The 23,716-nt window shown below is 33.6% G+C and overlaps 1 protein-coding gene across 2 annotated transcripts; it reads right to left on the reverse strand.

Annotated features, from left to right (window-relative positions):
• Nucleotides 1-254: 254 nt before the first annotated feature.
• Nucleotides 255-23,423, reverse strand: Myo95E (Myosin 95E). 2 transcript variants are annotated; one of them, XM_081972042.1, is made up of 25 exons: nucleotides 23,246-23,423; nucleotides 23,128-23,189; nucleotides 22,698-22,936; nucleotides 19,880-19,950; nucleotides 19,643-19,818; nucleotides 19,528-19,591; nucleotides 19,451-19,464; nucleotides 19,300-19,384; nucleotides 19,054-19,242; nucleotides 18,931-18,999; nucleotides 18,677-18,873; nucleotides 16,027-16,235; nucleotides 15,810-15,971; nucleotides 15,601-15,750; nucleotides 15,439-15,537; nucleotides 15,317-15,380; nucleotides 14,259-14,454; nucleotides 11,122-11,306; nucleotides 8,321-8,407; nucleotides 7,891-8,042; nucleotides 5,721-5,813; nucleotides 5,526-5,661; nucleotides 5,315-5,467; nucleotides 4,965-5,155; nucleotides 255-1,045 (listed from the first exon to the last, which is right to left on the reverse strand). In XM_081972042.1, exons 3-25 carry the CDS (start codon nucleotides 22,925-22,927, stop codon nucleotides 925-927), a joined length of 3,093 nt encoding a protein of 1,030 aa, XP_081828168.1. In that variant the 5' UTR covers nucleotides 22,928-22,936; nucleotides 23,128-23,189; nucleotides 23,246-23,423; the 3' UTR covers nucleotides 255-924. The 2 variants fall into 2 exon arrangements, with proteins under 2 accessions (XP_081828168.1, XP_081828167.1); XM_081972041.1 differs by having other exon boundaries at nucleotides 23,128-23,423.
• Nucleotides 23,424-23,716: the final 293 nt, after the last annotated feature.

Here is a 23,716-nt window from a genome sequence, read left to right on the forward strand (position 1 = left end):
TATTGCGGGTATCAGTTTTGTTGGTTGCCTAGTGTTGTGAAATTCAATGAACTCGATCTGTCCAATACTTGGATTGGAGTTATGTATAATAAAAAGTAAAAGTTTAATTGGTATACTGCAATTAGTTTAATGGTTAAATAAGTGATATAGTATTAAAAAAAAACAAAGAGTACAGGCTTCAAAATTTAAAGGTAACTGCGATTATTCAGAAATAAGAAGAAAGTACAGTAGACCATAAAAACCAATAAAACAACTTTTCTAAAAAAGATAACGTTACTTTATTAGTTATTTCATATATTGCTATGATAGGTATATGAATGGTCAACTAAATATTTCAACTATAGTAAGCAGAATTCTGTACTAACAATAAAACCTTATTTACACATTTTGCTTAAGAATTTCAAAATCTAGACTAGATCTGTCAGGTAAATATATGAAAAAAAATCTGTAATACATATAAATCAATAGTCTTATTATTTTTACGATCTTGCTTCAATATGATTTATGCGGACAGAAATCAATTTTACTAACTAATCAAGTAACCAGCACAAATACTGCTGAAAAGTATATAAAAAGTTATAGTTTTCAAAAGTGCTTCCTTGAAGTTATAATACTTCGGTCATTAGTTTTTTAAATAAATGTAAACCCACACAAAACAAAACAGAAATTGTCCGCAAAAATCATCTATACAAGACATTATAGTGAAAACTTACAGACTAAACTTTGACTCTAAGAGAAGGCAAATAGTAAGAAGGTTTATTCTGATCCGACGATCCACGTTCATACGCCCCAAATATACAGAGTGGTTCTAAATCTATAGAAACTCACGCGATCCTTGTGCAACGTCGCATCTACAACCGAAAACATCTTGAGGGCAGTGAACGAATGGCTGGTACCTTCGATATGTGAGTTGGACTCGATTTGTCAGACGAGAACTTCCATTTTGTTCCCTTTGCGTAGCACCCTTATTTGACCGGGCTGTACTTCGGGTAGTCCGCATTTGAACGTGAAAGTTACAGTTTGGGAACCGAAATTTGCCTCGAATCTGTCACAAACAAGTTTGTATTAAATGATAACTTATACAGTGTCCATGAGAGCTCTGGACGTAGTAGATCAACATGGACAATCGGTTTTAGAAAGTCTGTACGGTGGCTTTATTTGAAAAAGTTTATAAAACCATGGAAGAAATGTTTACGCGGATGTAATGAATATAATGAAGTTTTTTTGGGTAATTCCGCAAAAAAGATTGAAGCAGAAAATCTTCTTCATTGTTCCTTTCTGCTTCACTTTTTTTTGCGAAATTAAAAAAAAATCCTTTCAGCTTATAAAAAAAAATTGTAGAGCATTTTTTTGGCTACCAACCTGTAATTCTTGTCTCGAAAATAGTAGTTTTCTAGAAAATAAAGATTTTTTTTGTTTTAATAGAAAAGATTAAGTTGTGGAGGGATGCCAAGAGTTTTCTATTATAGTTAGTTCTAGTAGGATTGTATTAATAGTATTACTTGATGAACTTTAAACGAGGTGAAAAAGGTGGTACGTGGAGGTAGATGGTGGGAAGATCAGTCAAGAGATCTCAGAACACCAATTTTGCTCCGGGTCCGGAACAAAAGTTATCGAAGTGGTTACTGAGAGTGGCAACAAATATTCGGTCAGACGTTACCCAGTAAACCTGACTCTGGAGGAAAGTGATTTCCATAAAGTTGTAGTTGTGGAGACCTCCAGCTAGATCCCGAGGAAGAGGTACTACAGCTGAAAATTTACTTCAGCGCATAATGGGCGAAAATTGGCTAACTGATGGAGGTTTTGATGAAGTGTGGAAAGAATATTCGAGTATTAGTTGTAAGTAGTTTGTCATTTGTTCATTGAAATCAATTGTGTTAATATTATCATATATTTAGAGGCTTCTTTTAGGTAGATAGTAAGTTAGATAAGCATTCCTAAAATATATATTTATTCAAGTATATATAATTTTATTTAAATTTTCTTTATTTATCTGCGTTATTTCTATATGACATCATGCAAGTTGGAAAAGAAGTGGAGTTGAGTGAATCTCATCTTCAACTTCATGATAATAATAATCATGACATCATGGTTTAGTGGACGCACGGTTCTGATAGCTGGATAAACAAATCAGAGCTGTCCCAACATACCCAGAAAATTTACTAATACTTACTGACCTATAAGATATGCAAAATGGTAAATAGCTGGGAACTTCTACATGAAGAGTACAGGGAAAATACGATCAGAGTCCCAAAAAATATTTTTGTGGGAATAGGATATAGAAAAAAGTTACAAACCAGATTAATTACCACAGTAATACATATAAGGGAAACTATTTTTAGTTATGATATTGTAACTAACTATTTTGTCATAGGTCATCAAATATAATATGTTCTCCTCAAAATGATTTTATTCAATGTTTTTTGTTTTTTTTTTTTGAAAACGGCTAAAACCCGTTTTCATTCTATTTTATTGCAGGGACTGTGAGATGTTTTTCCACGTTTTCCTATTCTGGGCAGTCGCAATGCAGTTTGCAGCAGTCCTCGTTAAATTGTCGCTCCATCAGATGGGAGGTCGATCTCTGGGGCCTAATTCTTGAAAGCAGGGAACGGAATTCTCAAGAGAAGTGTTGATAGAATGTGACAGAAAAAGCTGACACATGGCGGGTTCTGGTCACATTCTACAGGTCTTTGTCTTGATAATTCCCTTCCCTCGTTTCAAGAATACACACCTTGGTTCGTTTGTCGGCCTTCGGTCGCATTCAAAAGTCCTCTTTGTCCAGCAATTTCCGCTCATTCTTGCTATGTGTCCGGCCCATTTCCATTTTAATCTTAGTAGGTATACGGCTCCACGATATCATTCACCTGCGTTCTTTTCCGTATATCTTCGTTTCTGACACGTGTTCTAAAGGCTCAGGCCTAGCATCGATATCTCCATGTTTACCTGAGTTATCTGGAATTTTCTTATAGATGCTTTTATAAGTCTTAGGGTCTCTGTATCATATGTCAATATCGGTATTATACACTGATTGAAAGCTTTCTTACTCCTAGCACCTCTCATACTCCCATATGCCGCCCAGTCCAAGGTGATTATTCTACACCATTTACACATGTAGTTTAGAAAGCGTCAGTTGAATTTTAGAAATCATAAGATGGATTTAAAAAATATCACTTGTATTTCAGAAAAGGTACTTTCAATTTTAGAATAATAACTTTGATTTTCGAAATTGCAATTTGTATTTCAGATTAGTCACTTGTATTACAGAATAGAGCAGTTGGATTTTAGACATGGTCATTTGTAATTTGGAAAATTAAAGTTGAGCAAAAAAAGGAAATAGTTTAACGAATATTTTTAATAACATTGTGGTTTAAGCAGTTCAATGAAAAATCGATTTATCTCGAAAACCGTTTATTTTATCGAAATAAAGGAAGAGTACAATTTTTCGATAAAAATGTCGAGAGTATATACATTAATGGCATTTGTAGCTGAAAATAATGGCAGCTGTCAAAGTTTAAGCAAATTGTGTCTTAGGTCCAGTTAGTTCCTGCCTTTCGAAGACGAGATACCGGGTTTTCATGTCAAATAGAAGGTCTCTTTCGATAAAACATTAAACCCAATAATCCTTACAATATACAAAGTGTTTCAAAAGTTACGGCCAAAAACGTTAATTGGAAGGCAGTTCTTTGGGGCTCAATATTTCCCTTGGGAATGACTTTAAAAAAAATTGTATGACCAAATCGTATTATTTTGACCTCCCCTGTATGCCCCCGAGAGATTGTCATATAGTTACGGGACACCCTGTATATTTTATATAAATTAATACTCCCGATGAGCGGGTTTTTTTGCTTCAAGTGATATTAAAAAAAAACAATAAACTAATAACCACATAGAAACACAAAAAAAATCTGAAATTGAAATATCGCGTTCTAAAATACAAGTGACCTTTTCTGAAATACAAGTGACGAATCTGAAATACAACTTACGTTTTCTAAAACCAAATTTACGATAATGAAATACAAGTTATAGATTCTGAAATCCAACTTATATTTTTAAAATCCAAGTGATATTTTCTAAACTACATGTGTAAATGGTGTAGACATCTCGCATGTCTGATTGTCCCTGTCAATTCTTATCTCGTGGCCCAGTCGACTGGTTCGATTCACACAAATTTATAGGTCCGCTAGACACCATGTTTGTCATCATTTCGGTCTTTGTAAAGTTTATACATATGTAATTCCACCTATAGTGCTACATTTTGAGTCTTGCAGAAGAGATATGTATTTGACTTCGCCGAGGTTGCCGGCCAGGAGAATGATATCGTCCGCAAAGCGGATATTCCCCGTCTATGATGACGCCCTTATGCTCCCAATTCAGTCTTTTAAATGCATGTTTGAGAACTGTAATGGACAATTTCGGGTATAGTGTATCGCCCTGTTTCGTTTTACGACTATTTATTACAATCACGGGTTACCAACATGATTGCCACTAGATTTTAATCATTTTAATTTGTGTATTACTGTGAATTTTATATAAATGATATATGTATAAATACCCCCATGTATGTCACCAAATGAGGAATAAAATAAAACATACACGGAATCAAAATAAACAGCGTGCTCTGAGGATGCGGAAATACATTTTGCGAAACGTCAGCTACACTGATGAAGTTCAGAGTAAAATAGATCCAGCTCCCAAAAAACTAACTATCAAACCGAAGATCGTAAACCACAAATTATTACAACTTTAATGTTCGAAGTTTTTCAAGAAAATGAACCTTGCCAACATACAAAAAATAAACCTTATATCCCATGTTCGTCTAGTTCTTATGTCCGTAGTTCTCCTGGACAACTGATGGTTTAAAGCTGTTTATCCTGATTTGATATAGAGTCAACGCATTTGTAACGTTAGTAATAAACTATAATATTTTTTTTTGGACTGTATATAAAACAAAAACAAACTCTTACTCTGTTGTGATGTTAACTTCGGGCGGTTTCCCGGTGGCGTTCTGAACGACCAAGAAGAGTTTTGTGACAATTTCGATGACGTGTCCCGTCTGGAAGACAAAGTCTCCCTTCTTCTTGCTCAGATCGCTCTGAAATAAGCAGCCCGGCGTGTCAGAGGCGACGCTCGATGTTTCTGCGTTTACTACCGATGACTAGCAAACAAGCATAAGTTATTTTCTACAATCACTATAACCAAATTAGCAAGCAAAAAAATTAGATCCAGATAATTAGATAACTGTTCTACTAAAATACCATAATTAAAAATAACTTTCTAAGCAAACTGCAATTATTGAAGGAGCAATAAAACTTACTGCTTTCACGTGAACAACAGCAACATCGTCTAGGAAAGGTGACAGAGATATTCGATATATATCCGTCGCAGGTACTCTATATTTAATCTGCAAAGTTCTTTGGTCCAAGATAAGCATAGATCTGGTAGAAATCACTAACAGAATGGGAACAAACTGAAGAAAAAATATTAAAAATAGGGAATAAAGTTTGACTCTTCAAACATAAACTGACCTTTCCACTAGACCTAGCAATCTTATTAATAATATCAGCGAAAACTACATATTGGTCGTTATTTTCTAAACTCATTTTTTTCCATTGCACGTTCTGTCTTAATCTAACGTAATCTCCCAAAAATGGATGTGAAACACTGAAAATAAAAAGCAAAAATATCGTAGTGGCCACTTGATAAAGTAAACAAAAATTTACCTTCTTGGATATGAACACTTCCTATCTTTAAAAATAAAACTGGCAGTAACTTTTTCCCGCATTCGATTTCTGGCGGTCTGATCGAAAGCTAACCTAAATAAGACACATTTAGTTTAGAAGTATACTTTTTTCCAATATAAATAATTATCTACAGTGAGTTTGGTCCAAAAGTCTAAAGGCACGTCAGAACTGAAAAGATGAATACTGAAACAACGCTGCCTAAATGGCAACTAATTGCGGTGTTTTCTTTACTAGTAACTAGCTAAGCAGAGAGTTACCAGGATAAATCAAAAGTTAAAACTAGCTAACTTTTATTTTCGATATTTCCTGCTTTCTTATGGTTCCATTCTGTTTCTCTAAGTTGTTTGGTTTGGTGTTTTGAAATCTTAAACTTGTACTTGTTATATTAAGAACAAGTTATCGTACAAAGGACATTGTCCGGAGCCAGAGAGTTGAAGATACAAAAAAACAGTTTGAAGATGATTGACCTTAATCAGAAAGAGACGAAATGGGAAAAATGGTTTGGACGACAATTAGAAAATGCAACAAATCACCGAAAAACTACTGTAAAACATATTAATAAGGGCTGTTAAAAAATCATAAGGCACGTCAGTGTAGAATGTACCTACTTAATGCTTTAGTGTGCATATTTTTCATTATTACATAGGAATCGTAGCATTACGCTCAGTTCTCACAACCATGTTTTGCGTCTGACGTTGATAGAAGCAAAATTTGAAAATGACAGCCCGCAAGAAGCTGAACATTTTTAACTTCTTGCGTCTGTTTCTATAGTGTTTTGACGTTTTGGACGACGCATACGGCGAAAGTTGTCTGTGGCAAAAATAACTTTCTTTCTCTAACAATTCTTGGTCGCGATTTAAAGTGTGGTAAATGCTGTTTGTTTTTTGACTTGTCAGTGTTGGTTTAACCCAGCATTTTCTAACACTTTTCCTCAAAACGCACTTACGCCTTAATTATAAAAGAAGTACAAGTTTTCTTTTTCCACTTTCACAAAATGCTGAATTCAAATAAAAAACTCAATACCAGAATAATACATATTAAGTGTAAAGGTGGATTCATAGTTCTGTTTCTGTAAAACATACAGACGTAAAACATAAAAACGTAAAGTTAAAACATGAAATTGTAATGCTTTCATTCACAGTTTGAAACGTAAACAAAAACATAACTCTGTTAAACACAAAAACATAAGAAATAAACCATTTTCATTTCTTATGCTAATGTTCTTACGTTTTTACGAATCGCATACTTTCATTTACTCCAACTTAGATAGTTCTTACGGTTTTTAGTGTAATATAATGGCCAAACGTTGCTCCGCATTTATTGCATCTGGCAAATTGCGTTTTAATATCTTTGGTGTAACTAAATGTAACAATAAAAGTTGCTAAAGTCAACATTTATATTTGAAAAACTGGGCTTTGTCTTTAGATTTCATTGGCAAAAAATATGTTTTATAAAAACCTAATTTGGATCTTTTTTTACTAATTTTCCTGGTTTTTTCCAGGCAAGTTTTTCTCCTTCTTTTCTTTAGTAACGCACAACACAATATTCCAACAACCGCCACTAAAAAAGCATCGTCAAAATCCATTTTAAGTAATAATTCTAATGCCACTAAAAATGTAAACAAAAATATCACCAAATAAACCACTCAACGTATTTTTTTCTTCGACGTACGGATTTACGGCAGAACTATGAATTGAAAGGCTTATTTTTATGTTTCTCGTTTTATGTAATTATGTTTTACGTCCTTATGTTTTACGGAAACAAAACTATGAATCCACTACTGTTAAGTTAAAAAAATTCTAAACAAGAATTTAACAAATTAGTGGCAAGTGAAGTTTCGCTAGATCTGTCAGGTAAAAATTTACTGTGGACCAATAGAAAATTAGTGACGTCAGACGCAAAACGCGGTTATGAAAATTGAGCTTTAAAGCCTCATCATTGCACTTGAAACTTAAAATGTATTAAAATTACATTTCTTGTACTTTTCATCTAAAATGAAAACAAACTTTCTTGGCGAAATAATTTAGTTAGTATTAAACTTTTTTAATTGACCAACAATATAAGATTTATTTTTAAGGATTGGTGTGGTTCAATAGACAACTTTCAGGGTAATGATGTACAACCATAGTTATACTGGATTTATAGGTACCTGTATTTATTACAGCGCCATTTATGATGTATTCTCTTTAATAAAAGATTAGTATCAGTCAATTGGGGTGTACAAGATGGCCAATCTTGGCACAACGGAGAATCACTACGGGCTGGCAGTCTATTGATTAAAGTTAAAAGGTATTGTCTTCGCTGAAATAAAATTTGCTGTTTAAGTATTAGTTATATGAAGTAAAATAAAAATAAATACACAGTACTAATCTACAAACATTCAGAAGAAATTAACCAGAGATAAGCTGACTGATATTTTACTTTATTCACTCACAAATTATAAAATTAAAGCTTTAAAAGAGTGAATTGTTTAATAACAAAACAATTTTGAGGTTCATATTTGAGAGCTTTAAAGCCAAAAAGTTAAACGAAATCAAAATTAACGTTTTAGGATAGAAGTAGTAGTAAGCAGTACTTACTTTCCATTGAATATAATGCCGTTGAATTACTCTCGCCGCCCATTCAACTTGTTTCCGATGTTTCAGTATGCGATATTCTTCTCGAGCCTAAAATTTAGTCCCAGTTAACTTATGCAAAGAAACTATACAAATAAACTGCTCGCCACGTCAACCGGGACAGTGATGTTTTTGGGTCATTTTAAAAACTACGCCATTCTGAAACGAATCAACAGATTTGAATGCGGTTTGGACCGTCATTGAGCTTGGTTTACTGGCTCATTACTGATGTAAAAAACTCTTGCTTTAATACACTCTAACTGCCTTATACAGGGTGTGAAAGAAGTGCGTGCAAAAAAGTGAAATTTTCAAGTAGCCCCCAATTGACCAAAAACTGTTCTTTTTTTTTTTGTTTTAACATAAGGGTTATTTAGGTCAATATCTCAGGACGTTTTTGGGCGTTTCCCAATTAAGGTCCCATGTCTCAAGAAATATTGATTTATCCAAAAAAGAAGCAACCCCATGAACAATAAGACCATACAGGGTGGCTAAAGACAATCAAAGTGGGACAAGAACGTGCGCAAAAAAGAAAAGTATTCAATTACAGCCACTTTACTAATAAATAATTTTAACTTTTTTCTTACATAGGAACTTTTTGGGCGTTTCTTAATTAACGTCATGTGTCCGAAGAATTATCGATTTTTCCGGAAAATGGATCAATCACTGTTCAATCTTGAATTAAGCCATATTCGCAGGTTTGTATCTATTATTCAAATGCCGTTGTATGTTCAACATTATCTGTTAGATAATCCCCATATTTGGTAAGACCTTACAGGGTGTCCAGCGACAGTGAGTGAAACTTGAAATTGTTTGCACAAATTGTTCTTCCACTTTAACTGTCTCTAAACACCCTGTATGGTTCTATCGGTTAAAAAAGTTGACTTAAAATTATGCAACACATAATATGAGATCTACATGTGACTTAAAATGACAGTTCAAAGCTACTGCCTTAATTAGAGATTGAGCACAGCTATGTCGCATTTTTTGGATACATCGCTATTTCCCTGACCTAAACAACACTTCCTTAAGTTAAAACAAACCCAAAACAAATTATTGATGAATTGGAAACTACTTGAAAATTTCACTTTTTTACACGCGCTTCTTTTCCACCCTGTATAGTACAGTGGCGGTGCATTTAAGTCAGAGTTTTTCCCATCAACCAAAATCCCATAAATTAAGCTCAATGATAGTGCAAACTGCATCAAAATCTGTCGTTTCGTTTAGAAATAGGAAGGTTTTAAAAATGACCCAAAAAATTACTGTCCCGGTTGAGGTGGCGCGCATTTTATTATTATCTACATAATTATAATTATTACCGCACTGATCGTTATAATAAGTTTAAAAAGGCACTAACGCGGAAAATAGTTACTTGCGCAACAAGGGAGGAAAGTGCAGCTTTTGCTCCTGCGAACAATTTTGAGGCCCGCCGCAAAGGGTAGGCTTTTAAAGTCAGAGGGTGCAAAAAGCAGTTTACTCCAGAGTTGCGCATCAAATTTTTTCTACAACCAATGTTATGTTTCATGAAAAAGAAAAGCAGCAGAAATACAATGTTGGATAACTGGATGAAGAATGAGGTGTTGTTACCAAAGATATATTTGTCAAGAAAGTGTCAGACATCGCATTGATTTCATTTTTACTAGTGGCACTTTTACTTCCTAGGAAGAAAATTAGTTTCACTCCCTATGGAGGAAAAGTGACATTTACACGCCTCAAATCACAGAAGAAACTTAAATTTTCTATAGGGGTTGTAGAAAAAACAATAAATTTATAAAACGTCAATATAAAATGTCACGTAGGATATTATTAACGCAACTACATGTGTTGTTTTTCAACGCGCAAATTTTAACATATGCGTGCATTACTAATGTACATACATTGTATGTTGTTATGTGTATCATAATAAAATGTCCTATTAGGTAAATAACTATTATATCCGGAATTCCTGGCTGCATTACTAAAACTACTTAACACGTCCTTAGTTTGTATCCGATATTTGTAGCTTTAATAAACAAAGTTTTGAAAAAATTCTCTAAAATTCTATAAAAGAATGACTGTTGATTATAAGTAAAATTCTTCTTTCCTGGCTTCCAGGGTCCTAATTCTTGCAAGCAGGGAGCAAGGCTCTCAAAAGAAGTTTTGATAGAATGTGACAGAAGAAGCTGACAATGGCAGATTTCTGTCACATTCTTCATACTTTTTTCTTGGTAACTCCCTTCCCCCATTTCAAGAATATGCACCCTAGTGTATACGTCCTGCTGCTCCAGTAAACGTAAAAATGTCAAAAATATGCCTTCCTGTTAAGGGTCGCAATGACTCGAAATTTTAAGTATTTTCTTTAAATGTCAGTTCTTAATTGATAATCAATTTCTAGTAGGTAGTTAAAATAATGTTTTTTTTTTCTACAGGATAAGAGAAACATGTTGAGCATTATTTGCTAAGGCTAAATAAATTTTATTGTGAAATAGACTTCCAATTTGGTGATGATAAAAAATATTAAGACAATTTTAGTTAATAAAGACTAAACAAGCTGTCTGGCCTACGTGTAAATATCGAGCAAAAACTGTACGCTACTTGATCGTACCACATTATATAAACACCACAAATGCTTGCGACCATGAAAAGGAATTCCATATTTTAATTCCTAAAATAGAAGTGAAACTTTAAAAGCCTAGTTGGACATTAGTTTTCATTATGGTTTGCTTTTAGGTAGTTGCAGTAAAAGTTAAAATTAGTAAAACTCTACTTATTGGTATTGGTGTTCTTACCCTCCAACTTCGCCAAGCGGATGCAATTATCAATTGACTTTGTCTCATTTTTTGAAACCGCTTTTTTTGACTGTACCCCCGCCATGTTTTCTGAATAAGCAAAGCCAAGTCATGCAGTCTGTTTCGTCTGAAATCTTCCAACTCGAAAACCGTCCTGGGACTTCTAATGAACAACTTTGATCTACCTAAAATAGGAAATTTGGTTCTAAAACTTGAGTAACAGTAAATAAAGCTGGTTTCCAGTCCTGATGCGGACAACTACACTATGTACTTAGTTTAACCATAGACTAAATGATAAGTATAGACAAACAGTGGCCATGGAACTAAAAATTAATTTAATAAAGCAGAGTGAGATGGCACCACTAAACGCATATTCGCGTAATTTTAAAGCCATACGCAGCAATTCCGATCTTTTGACTGTTGGAAAACATCAGTTTTAATGCGGCGTTGTCTAGTTGACAAATCACATTTTTTGTTTTGTTTCTAGGCAAAAAATAACAGATTTTGTGTGTGTTTTCTTTAATTGTGTTTCATTTCGTTGTATTTTTCGTTTAGTTATTTGTTATTAGTTTATTTTTAATATTCAAGGGGGGTTATTTTATACTTAATACATTATGAATTCCTTGTTTAATCTTAAAACAGTCACGTGACCATTTGTACCTTAAAATGAGTCACGAGATTTGGATTTTAAAACTAAAAAACGGTCACGTAATCTTTAAAATTATTAAATTCAGTTTTTGAAAATTGTCACGTGACCCGTCAAATAATATTTTGTCATTTACAGACACGTGATCTTCAATGTTACGTTTTGGCATTAAATAAGAAACACGTGACCTTGAACTGTATGTAAAAAGTGTCACGTGACTCTTCAAATAATATTTTTAACATAATATATATGACAACATAACATTTTGACATTCAAAACTGTCATGTGACATTATAAAATCCATTTTTAATCTTAAAGAGTCACGTGACCTTTAGGATCCGTTTTGAAGTTAAAAAAGAGTCACGTGGAAAAAATATTTGAGTATTGAAAATCGTCACGTGACCATTTGCACATTATAAGGAGCCAGGTGACTCTTCAAATAATACTGTTACGGTCTGGGCCTACTATGCTCGATACTTCTTAACGGGCGCTCGCTTCGGGATGAAACCGATGCGCCGCAATATCTGGCCGGGCGCGTATTAAAGTAGGCCACAGTTAGGAAGCGCTAGAGCTCGAATCAGCTAAGAAAAGGCCACAGGCGTCATCAAACGATGATGTCACGATCTCTGTACGTCTCGCTTTAAATATTGCTGCTCTCGTTACTTTCCAAGTTGTTGCAGCCAGTCAGTGGCGTGCTATTATTTTATCAGTAAAATGAAACATTTTTGTCGTTTTTAATAAAGAAAATAAAAGACAACAAGTTTTTCAAAGGAATGGAAACTCCTTCTGCTTCTTTCTTCATAAATTGTAAGACGTTACTGACGATTTCACGGCCTTGGCTGTATATGATAACACCTTTCTTTCCAACCTTTTTGAAAGACATTTTGACAAAATAACGTTTTTTATTCATAACACTATGTGAACTTCAACTGCGACCATCAACAATACAACCAAAACACCAGACTAAAACGGAACCTAACCTAACCCCCTAAGTCTCCCTGTCCGCCACTACATTTTTTTAAACTTGGCAACACCGTTTAGAGTGCCGGCTAGTAAAAGCATATAAAAAGGTCCAAATGTCCCTGGCCGCTGCCGCATCTGTTTTAATTGTGTCCAAGTAAAAACCGTACTACGTTGCCAAGTGGCTTTTTGACCGCTTAACAATATATTTTCGGGAATATTTTAATAGGACGCCTCTGATTATATCTAATGCGACGGCAACTGTAGAAGGAGAAAGAAATAGTTTTAAAAACTGCGTCATTGATGATGCGGTGGCCTTTTCTCATCTGATTCGAGCTCTACCTGGAATATTCTTGAATGGTCAAGGCAACCCGCGAAGCGTTTCGCGGTCATTCTAGAACGTGGTTTGCGAATATAAAAGAAGCGGCGTTGACGACGGCGTAGTTAGTTAGGAAGTAGTAGTAGTGAATTTGGGAACGCGGTAAAGTTTAAATAGTGGAATAGTTGTGGAATTGTAGTAGTGTTTTTAATAGCTGTGTTAATTATTGTACGGAGTGTTTTGGTGTAAATAAAGTTATTAATTGTTGGGTTAAATTGACTTTGTGTGAACCCACGGGAAAATCGTAACAATACTTTGATCTAAAACAGTCACATGATCTTTAGGAATTCGCCACTTGTGCACTCATCCAGGCCAAGTCAATTTTTTTAATTTTTTCCTAACACACACAACACCACGCCACCGAGGTCGGCGACCTTTAGGATTTCGTTTTGACGTTAAAATAATTAAAAACTGTCACGTGGTCATTTGCACTGTAAAGAGGGTCATGTGTCTTTAAAAATATCAGTTTAAACTGAAAAATGATTACGTGATCCTTCAAAATGACATTTTGACATTTAAAACTGTCATGTGACATTATACAATCCATTTTTAATCTTAAAAGAGTCACGTGAATCTGTTTTGCGGTTAAAAAAGTCACGCAATTTGAAAAAAAAATGGTCTAATCATAAAAACTGTCATGTGACGTTAAAAATTACATTTTAATCTTACAAATAGATACGTGATTTAGTGTATCAGTTTAAAACTAAATAACGGTCACATAACCTTCAGGATTCTGTTTTGACGTTAAAAAGGAGTCCTGTGACTTTTAAAATAAATAGAATCTTTATTATCGATACCTCAAACCAGAAATTCGTAGCTTGTTTAGTTTTCAAAATACTAGTAATTTAACTCAAATTTATTTGAAAAAATCAAGCTTTCTTACGCATTTCAGATGGAATAGCAAAGGAAAGCGAATTATAGGAAATACTGCAAGAGTTGGCAATATGGAGAGCAACTATGTCTGCAATGAGGAGCTGTATTAGCGCCATCTATTAGAGTTTACCTACAACCGAAGCCGCCGAAGTACATTAGGAAGCCCTTGAAGGGTAAACGGCTTCCTTTTTGGGTGCCACTTTAATTACATTACGCTGGTTGTCTGTACTTATCATTTAGTCTATGGTTTAACTTTGAAAATTAACTAAAAATACTTACCAAAAGTAAATTCGGCAGCAGGTATGGGCAAACTTCGCAACAACACAGATACTCCCTCTACAGGTGAGCCGCGCCATTTCGGCCACGTGTTGGCACAAATCATCTTATAACGGCACAAAAATTGTATGAAAGGCATCTTTTGGCAGAAACCAGCTCTCCATATTTGAACTGTCGATAATAGGCACATGTATCTTATCTAGAACAAAACGTAGCAAACTTGTTGTCCCTTTAATAATTAAGAACGTTTATAGAAGTCGTCAAATGTGTAAATAGTCATCCTGTGTTTTTGGCAATATTACAAAACTAGTAAACGCCGCTTTATACAGTTGGCTATTTTTTACAAACTAGTAAAAGTAAAATAAATATTGTCACAAGTAGATTCTCGTTAATTAATTTAATACTAACTACTACCAATACGTTAATTACTTAGTCAGCAAATAATCGGCCACTGACCGAAACAAGTCGTGGACCACTCAAATTGAAGAGTAAGCAATTGAACCTTTTAGAACGGAAGCTAGCTAAGGTGTTGCAATCGCCAGTCAGCAATAAGTCATCAATTGTTCGGACAATGATCCAAGTGCTTAGACAAGCAATTGAACTGACTAAGGGATCGCAATACCTTACAATAAATAGCCGAGAAATTTGGAAAGAAGTTAGTTAGAAATTATCCGCGAAACTAAACGGTTCGGTCACGAAAGTTAAGGGAACTCTACCCTGACACTTACCCTCGTTCAAAATGGTTTGTGAATTAATTATCATGTAAGTACAAACTCTATAATTTGAATCAAACCAACTTATGTCTGACAATGCTTTTTATAAATTCAGTTTTCATTTAATCTTTCTTTATTAGTTTCTCTATGAATAAACGTTGTTGTTTTTGTTATCCAATCTTTGAGTTTAACTTGACTACGACCCCAGCCTACACGTCCCCGCGTTACGACTAAAAATTAGATCGTGACAATATAATAAACTCAAAACACTTAATAGCTTTCCGCAGCTCAAAAATATAATTTTCTAAACACCAATTATTTACTATTTGCCAACATTTCAGTACTTACTTGATGCTGGACTAAACCGACTTCAAAAATTCTGGATTGCTTCACTTCATTAGGCCTAATACATCTAGAATTTAAAATAACTCAGTTAGCTCGAGAAAAAGAAGATTGAAGACCACACTCACCTAATATAATGATTTTGCCTATTTCCTAAATTTTTCAATAAGGCATTGAGAGAAACTTGAATTTGTGCAGCTGTACTAGCAGGTTTCTTAATGGTAGACCTAAAAACATCAATGCAAAATTCAAAAATAGATAAAATGCACACTGTTTAATTATACGCTCACCTTTTAGGATTACCTTCAGGAAATAATTCTTGCATAATAGCTAAATCACATCTAAACATTGCCCTGGAATGCTCTTTAGGCAGATTGTCTCGATTTTTTTCAATAAAACCATTAATTTTATAGGTTACAGGACCGGCGAAATGTCTAATCCTTAAACCAACAGCCACTTATTAAATTAAAACTGTCATTTTGGGCTAGAAAATAATTACTGAAAAGAGTTGGGAACATTCACTTCATCGATCAAGCAATGCATATGTCCTGAACAGCACTGTTCCAATCGCGTTAAATAAGCATCATCAAGTTGAATGCGGGGTTCATCTAATAAAGGCAGAATGCCATGGTTCTCCTGTTCTAACAATTGACATATAGCTCTAAAACGTATCATATTGATTGTCAAGAAATTAAATTAAACTAAACTAAAATTACATATTATTAAAAAAATCGATTTTGGTCCATTCTAGTCCTTCTCTCATCATTTCTTCCTGTTCCTCTTTTAAGCAAGCGTTCACCATAAACTGATGCAACTTTTCGTTACAATAGTTAATAATCAATTGCTCAAACGTGTTATGGTTAAAACATTCAAACCCGTAAAGGTCTAAAACACCTAGAACTCTTCTTTTACCTATGGATTTGGCCTAAAACACAATAAATTATTGATTATAAAATGTTGGTGCATTTAATTTGTCACTTGATAAAACCAAGTGAGTTTTTACTCATAAAACGTGCCAACTATAAGTATTAATTACTATTAACTTTTATATGTGGACACGAGAAAATGATGGAAATAATTTTCAGCTCTTTATATCCACCGCTATGGGGCGTTTCTATGGCACTAAAATGAAAAATACCCGAAAACTCTGAAAAGCTAAATGGGGTGGTGGTATAGCAAAAATTCTGGTTATCGACAAACTATTTTGGTATGAAATTGTATATCTTTTCATACAGTATGTCCAAGATTCGATTCTCTATACAGGGATCTCGTTTCCCGTAAGAGCTACTGCAAAGGTTAAATGGGGAAAGTTTTAGAGAATTTAATAGGCAATCCAACACCGTTTTAAAAATATTTAATTTTTGCTTCGTTTTTGAATTATTTTCGAAAAACCAAAAACGACCATTTTCAAAAAAGTGCTGTTTTTTCGCTAATTTTAAAAATTTTCACATTTGGCTTGAACATTGTTTGAGCAACTATTTAAGGACTATCTTTCCGTGTATTTCGTTTTCAGTTCCGACGTTTCGGTCTCCAGACACCAACATCAACTTCTTTTTTTCTTATGGACACCATTTTGTTTTTTTATCTAGTTAAAAAGAGCACGTTTTTTGCATTAAAATGATGTATTACATGTTACAAAAAAAATGTGCTTTTATGTTGAAAAAGCTAAAAAACAGTTTGATTCTAAATTGGTTTTGACTTAGGTGGCCATTTGCCGTAAAAATACATTGTGGAATATACCAGAAAGAAGTTAGAGCGATTCTAAAGCAAATCATTTATTGTAAATGGCGCCCTCTATAAACTGGCTTAAAACTGAGATGTTAATCAAATTTGGCACTCTCAGAAACCTTGGAATATCTAATTTTAGCCATAAACTCCAAGTGGATCGTGAGTTATTCTAAAAAGTGCATATTAAAAAAATAACCTGTATTTCTGTTTTCGTTAACTTTTCATCTAAGGTAAGTTGTGCTAAATCGTATTATTTTTACCCCATAAATACATTAAATTATCTACCATTACTTATGGGACATCCTGTAAATTTCACATTATTCTGACACTTATTTTTCAATAGAATCCAATGGCGTAGATAGAATTATTATAGACTTGTCGTTTTCTATTTATTAAACAAAAATCTTCTATAAAACAGGCCAGAACGACGATATTATAAGCCGAATTTTATTTCAATTTAAAAAACCTAAAACTTTGGTTAAAACTCATGAATAGGCAGCAAACATAAATAACTTAGGCAAGCAATCTCAACTTTTAACTTTAAACCTTTAAATTATCAAAAAACTCACTTTCTACAAACCACTGCAAACTGTCACCACTATTTTCGCCATATTGGAATTTTTGACAAACATCTCCTCAAAATATCATATATTTTTGCACTCAGAAGAAAAAGATTTAGTAAAAAAAATATACAGGGTGTTCCATTAAGAATAGAATCGAAAATATATCAACTTTATATTTTTTTCACTTTTGTCATGGTCTTTTATTTTATTTAATAATATTTTCTGGTGATTTAGGAGAAACGCTGTACTTTTTGTATTAACAGATTTCTACCTGCTAAAATAAAGCCTCCGCAAGCTGTCTAAATATAGGGACCAACCCTATTGGCGTTTCAAGTTAAGATCGCAGCGCCAGTTGAACTAAAATCAGGCAACAAGTTCCTAACCTAACATTATAAATAAAATAACACTGTCACTTCATATTTATGAAACCACTGCCAGATTCCTGACCAAAATCAATGTAAACAGAGATATGACAGGGAATGCCCGAAACTGTTTTCAAAACTGATCACCGGAGGGAGTATCTCTTATATGTATACCAGGTGTCCAAGAGCACCCTGGACATAGGAGATTAACATGGGAAAACGGTTTTGATTTTTTTGCGCCTGTACGGTTGATTTGATTGAAAAATCGTAATAATGAAAGTTGTAGTACCTATCACGGACTAGTTTTCTGGATTTTTTTCAGATCTCTAACTTGAACCCTTTTGTCGTAAAACACGAACAAAAATGAGAAAATTTAAACTTTTCGCCTGCACTGTATAGGCGGTTGTCGGGCAACGGGTAAACAGATCATTGTTGCTGGTACGGTTGTTCGACAACCGCTTATACAGTGCAGGTAAAAAGTTAAAATTTTCGCATTTTTGTTCGTGTTTTACGACGAAAGGGTTCAAGTTACAGATCTGAAAAAAATACAGAAAACTAGTCCGTGATAGGTACTACAACTTTCATTAATACGATTTTTCAATCAAATCAACCGTACAGGCGCAAAAAAATCAAAACCGTTTTCCCATGTTAATCTCCTATGTCCAGGGTGCTCTTGGACACCTGGTATACGCCAATACTTAAATGACACTTACCTTTATAGATTCATTAATTTTGTTAATCAACCATGTAAAAAGTCTACTATACAACGTCCTGCACAAGGTATCTCTAATTTTGGTTGCTTCCACAGCGCTTAAATCCGTCAAAACTCCCTCCTCAACCTGCTTACTAGTTAAAATTATCTGAATCCATCTATGATCTGCAGACAGTAACTCACACACTTCGAATAACTCTACAATAAGAAACCAAGCACTGCAAAATGAACTAAAACTATTTAAAAATACCATACCATATTCATTGCTTATTGAGCATCCGTCTGTACCGTCTATATTACTGCAAGGCACAAATTGAATATTACCTACAACAAAAAAAGGTTTAATAGTTTTGGTTTAGGAAAGGCAGTTAGTTGTACCTAGTTTCAAAATAACGGCTAAAACTCTAAAAACATCAACAATATCGCTTGAAGAAAAACTCAAAGTTTCTAGGGCACCCTTAGTGTATACGAATAGTTTTTTGTCGTCTTCTTCCGTTGTTGTGGGCTGGTTGGACTCGGTCTTGAGGATGGTGTACTGTTCAACATTTCGGTGAAGTTTTAAAGTTTCTAAATAATAGAAAAAAATGTAATAATTACGACTAAAAATAGTAATGGGATGCTTACTGAGAAGATGGATATCAGCTCCAGACAAAAGCTGGTAAAATATGTGAAAATTCCTGTCATGTGATCCCAAATTTGTCACCCGAGCCTAATACAAAATTAACCGTTACTTCAAATACATTAACTGAACCAATACAGCCAAACACTTAATTACCTTATCCAAAAAATCTGAATGCATTGAACAAAAAAACTCTCTAAAAATTGGTAATTGTTTACAAATGGTTTACTTACAATTAGTTAAATGTCCTCCAATAGGATCACCTTTGTAATCAAACTCGATATCCACAAATTTACCCTGAAATTGCCATAAATGTAAAAGTATTTATAGTCTAAAAGTTTCACTTACAAATCGTGAGGCGTTATCATTTTTCATCGTTTTTGCGTTTCCAAAAGCCTCGAGTAACGTATTGGCTTGTACTAAACAATCCTTAATTTTCTGAACCTCAGGCGCGTCTCCCGATACCAAAACTAAAAACTGCAAAACCACTCTAGCCGATTCAGTTTTGCCTGAGCCACTTTCACCTGATTATCATTGAAAATTGTATAAAATTTGTTGTTTTGTTTTATGAAAACTTTGTTTTACCTGTTACAATAATACATTGATTTTCACTTTTGTCATTCAACCACCTGTAGGCAGACTCTGCGACACCATAACTAAAAGAATATTGTCAAGTAGTTTTACAGTGCTACAAGTATAAAGTTAAATAACTTCTAACGACAGGAAAAATTCAAAGCTGGCAAGCTCCTTCATCAGTGTAATTATTATTGAACATTTTCAGTTTCTCTGTTTAAAGTCCTGTGATAGCAAATCCGGTTAAAACGCAAGATTAAAATGGATAGTGTAGACCGGCACTTAAGGGTAGAACTACCATTGCTACAAACTTCAACAGAAAAAAGACACTGTTGTAATTTTGTACACAGGGTGACCAAATAAGAGCGGCTTTACAGAGTTGTTACACAACGTAGAGCTTCGGGGAAAAAAATTGATGTAAAGATGGCTAGAAAATATTTTTAGTTTCGGAAAATGTCCACAAGGAGGCTAATTCAAAAAAGTGGAATATCTCCAAAATTTCAAATACAATGACACTTGGAAAATATTCACCAAAGAAAGCTCCGTTAACTAGTAACAACTTTAATTAAAAACTTTTTCTCTATCTCTTAAAACCTCAAGTGGTCAGCTAATATGACTTTCTTAAGCATGTTACATATATTATAAAATTTTACATTTTTAGATTAACTCTCATGGTTTTGTCCTCAAAACTTTAATTTTCAAGACGACTTTTAAGTTAAATTTATCGGTTTTAATGTCAAATCTACGTATTTGAGTCAATTCTTAACCCACATAACAAATAAAGTATATTCATGTGAAAAATACATGCCAGGCAGACCATACAGACATTTTACATCATTAGGCTTAGAATTTGACGTAGAATTCAAATATCGAATAAAAAGTTGGTCATTTTATTTAAAAAAACATAAGTTTGGTTCATTACTCAAATTTGGGACACCCTGTATAATAACTGTTTATCTAAGAATAAAGTAAACCTAAATATCTAGTAGTTTTGTATTTAACGTTTTTCGCTAAAATCAAAATTAAGAAAGTTAAGGGGGTGGTCAAAATTCAATCAATCACCCTGTACAAATTTAAATTTTTAAATATTCCAATAAGTATATGCCAGGGGTATGTCTGAGAAGTGAAAACTGGTCTCTATAGTATAGTTTGTTATAAATGGAAAATAGTTTCGTACAATTGTTACAGATATACTCAAACTGAATGATTAAATGAGAATAATGAAATAATAGTATAAACTATAAATGGATACAAGAAAAGCAAAATATGAATATGTCTTATTTTAAAACCTTACATTTTCATTTAGCCATTGAGCTAATTCAAGCACAAGAAGAGAACAACGCGTAAACCAAAAAGTACAAAAATTACTGAAATTACAAAAAAATACAATTTTGAAATTTCCGCCTACATCAATGTTATTTTTCAGATTCCTGAGAAACATGCCTGGCACATAAACTAAATGGACAAAATAATACGCCAGGCAAGTATTGAGAATATACTTTCATATACTGGGCACATATCTGGCATATATTGAGAATGTACCCCTGTCTGAAAGTAACTGCCAGACATATTCCAGGCATACAATTTTGCTATGTGGGAAGTTGAATGTTTGAAGCTTGAAAACTAATGAAAACAAAAGCTATAGAAGTACTTGGATATTTGTTTAAAAAAATTATGAAAGCTGGCTTAAAGAGTACTTTAAAATTTTCAAGTAATTTTGCTTCTGACTTTAAATTTTCGTTTATAACAATCTAATTTCTCAAAAATTATGGTTATTAAATAAAGTGGTTCCTAACATTTTCTTCAAAAAAAAAAAGAATTTGAGAAAGGCAATACCTAGTCAACTGTACCAAAAAGGAGGATTTCAACTATAAAATAGAAATTTTGACAAAATGCGAGACAATTTTGTTTTTTAGTGGGAAGTTTCAGTCAGATTGAAGAAAACCCTATGGTGAAGCTGTTTCATTGTCAGTTTACCTTTTGCTTTGTGTTTCTCTGTATAGCTTATCCTTTTTAAGTGATTGTTCTTTAATGGTGTACCTATTATGGGTACCTAAAACTGTTGACATTTCCATATATTGTTTAACACACTTCTTAAAAAGAAATTCTATTGTCATTCACCAAGATTTTGTCTTTATTTTATATATTTTTATTATATTTTTTTTTTTGTTGTTTCTTCTGCTTGTATGTTCAATTACCTTAAAATTGATTCCAGTACATATTAATGAGAAATCACCTCAAGATACTCAGACAATTAAATTCTTCTACAACTTAGATAGAGGTAAATGGTCAAATTAGTCCAAAACCATGTAAGTAGAGAACATAGTCAATAGTCTATATTATGTGTTATTAGCTCTAAGATTGTTGAGTATATATTTAAAACAAATTACAAACCAAGAACTAAGAGAAAACTAGCATTTTAGCTAAATAAAGTTCTGGAAAGTACAACCAATGTTTTAGTATTAAGAAACTGGAAGAGGGTTTCTCCTTTCAGTTCTTGACCCAAACACCTAAGTAAGAAATTATAAAATGCAAGTAGAGAGTATGTGTTCCAGCAATAAAAATTCATTTCAATGTTTACTGGTGAAAATAGAATCTAAATACTAATTTCTCTTGCTCAAATAGAACATCCTTCATTACAATATTACTGAATTGAGTCTCAAAAAGGAGAAACTACACTTCAAAATACTAGTAAGGAAATATCTCACAAAAAATTAGTTGTTAGCATCAATTCTTTTAACTGGTGGCTTTATATGCAATCCTTAAACTTTTCCTATCATGCAACATTACAGTTTGCTTGTTTTTACTATCTTGAACAACTGATACTTACATGTGGGGAGGCAATTGAAAAGGTGGCCTTTTCACATAAGTTTCCACCAAATCAGCTGAATACAAAGCAAGTTTCTTGTATGGATTAACAGAAACTAATACATTCCCTATGTAAGTGTAAATGTGGTCTCTTTTAAAACGCTGTTGCAAATTTGTTATAAAACTATCTTCGGTAAGGGGATCTAGTAGTACTGTATCCCATGTTCCTACTTCCTGACTCAGGTTGAGCATCTCAGGAGTCTAAAACAGATTTTTACATTATTTCACTCTCTGTTTTGGATATCTATTGATTACTAGTGTATTTAGCATAATTTATACAATATTTTCAGTCAACCAGTTGCATGTTTTTAGGGCTTCTACAGAGTGATATGCTACAACATTGTTTTGGGTACTAAATAGGTGAAAAATAGAATTAAATAGTGACAACTAACCCCTTTGAGAATGCCGCCCCTTTGGCGGCATTTAGTTCGGCAATTTCTACTTTTCAGGGTGCCTACAAGTGGATAAGAACGGATGAGATGAACAAGACTCCTGTGACGAACTCAATACCGGAAATTTGACGGAAAAATCGGTCAAGTTCATAATTCAGCCTGATACTTTATGCAAAAACCGTGACCTAATTTTTAAAGGGACAGTCCCTGTCCCTGTCCCACTTTTCAGTTTCACTTTTTCTTAAAAAAATCGAAAAGTGAGTTTTCTATTTTCAACTCTTCTTCTCTTCTATTTTATTAAATTTTATTTTTTAGTTGCAACGTTGCCAGATCGTCACTCACACTCATTCATTGTCGATCGGTTGGATTACGTAATCTCCCACAAAAATTAAAGAAAACCTTATACAGGCAGTCCATGTTGTAGGCGGCCACGGATAGATGGCGTCATTAAATGTTTATCAGTTTTATCAAATGCTGCACCAGAGAGTGTGGTTGTCTGAGGACTGGACATCTGACTTGGAAATTAAATGCCGCATTGAACAAGAAGCGGGAAGCATTCTTTAAACTAAAAAGAGTGTTCACTTGCTCG

Source organism: Ips typographus, linkage group LG2 (genome assembly GCF_016097725.1).
Source record: "Ips typographus isolate SLU linkage group LG2, UJ_Ityp_2.0, whole genome shotgun sequence".
Classification (NCBI taxonomy): Eukaryota; Metazoa; Arthropoda; class Insecta; order Coleoptera; family Curculionidae; genus Ips; species Ips typographus.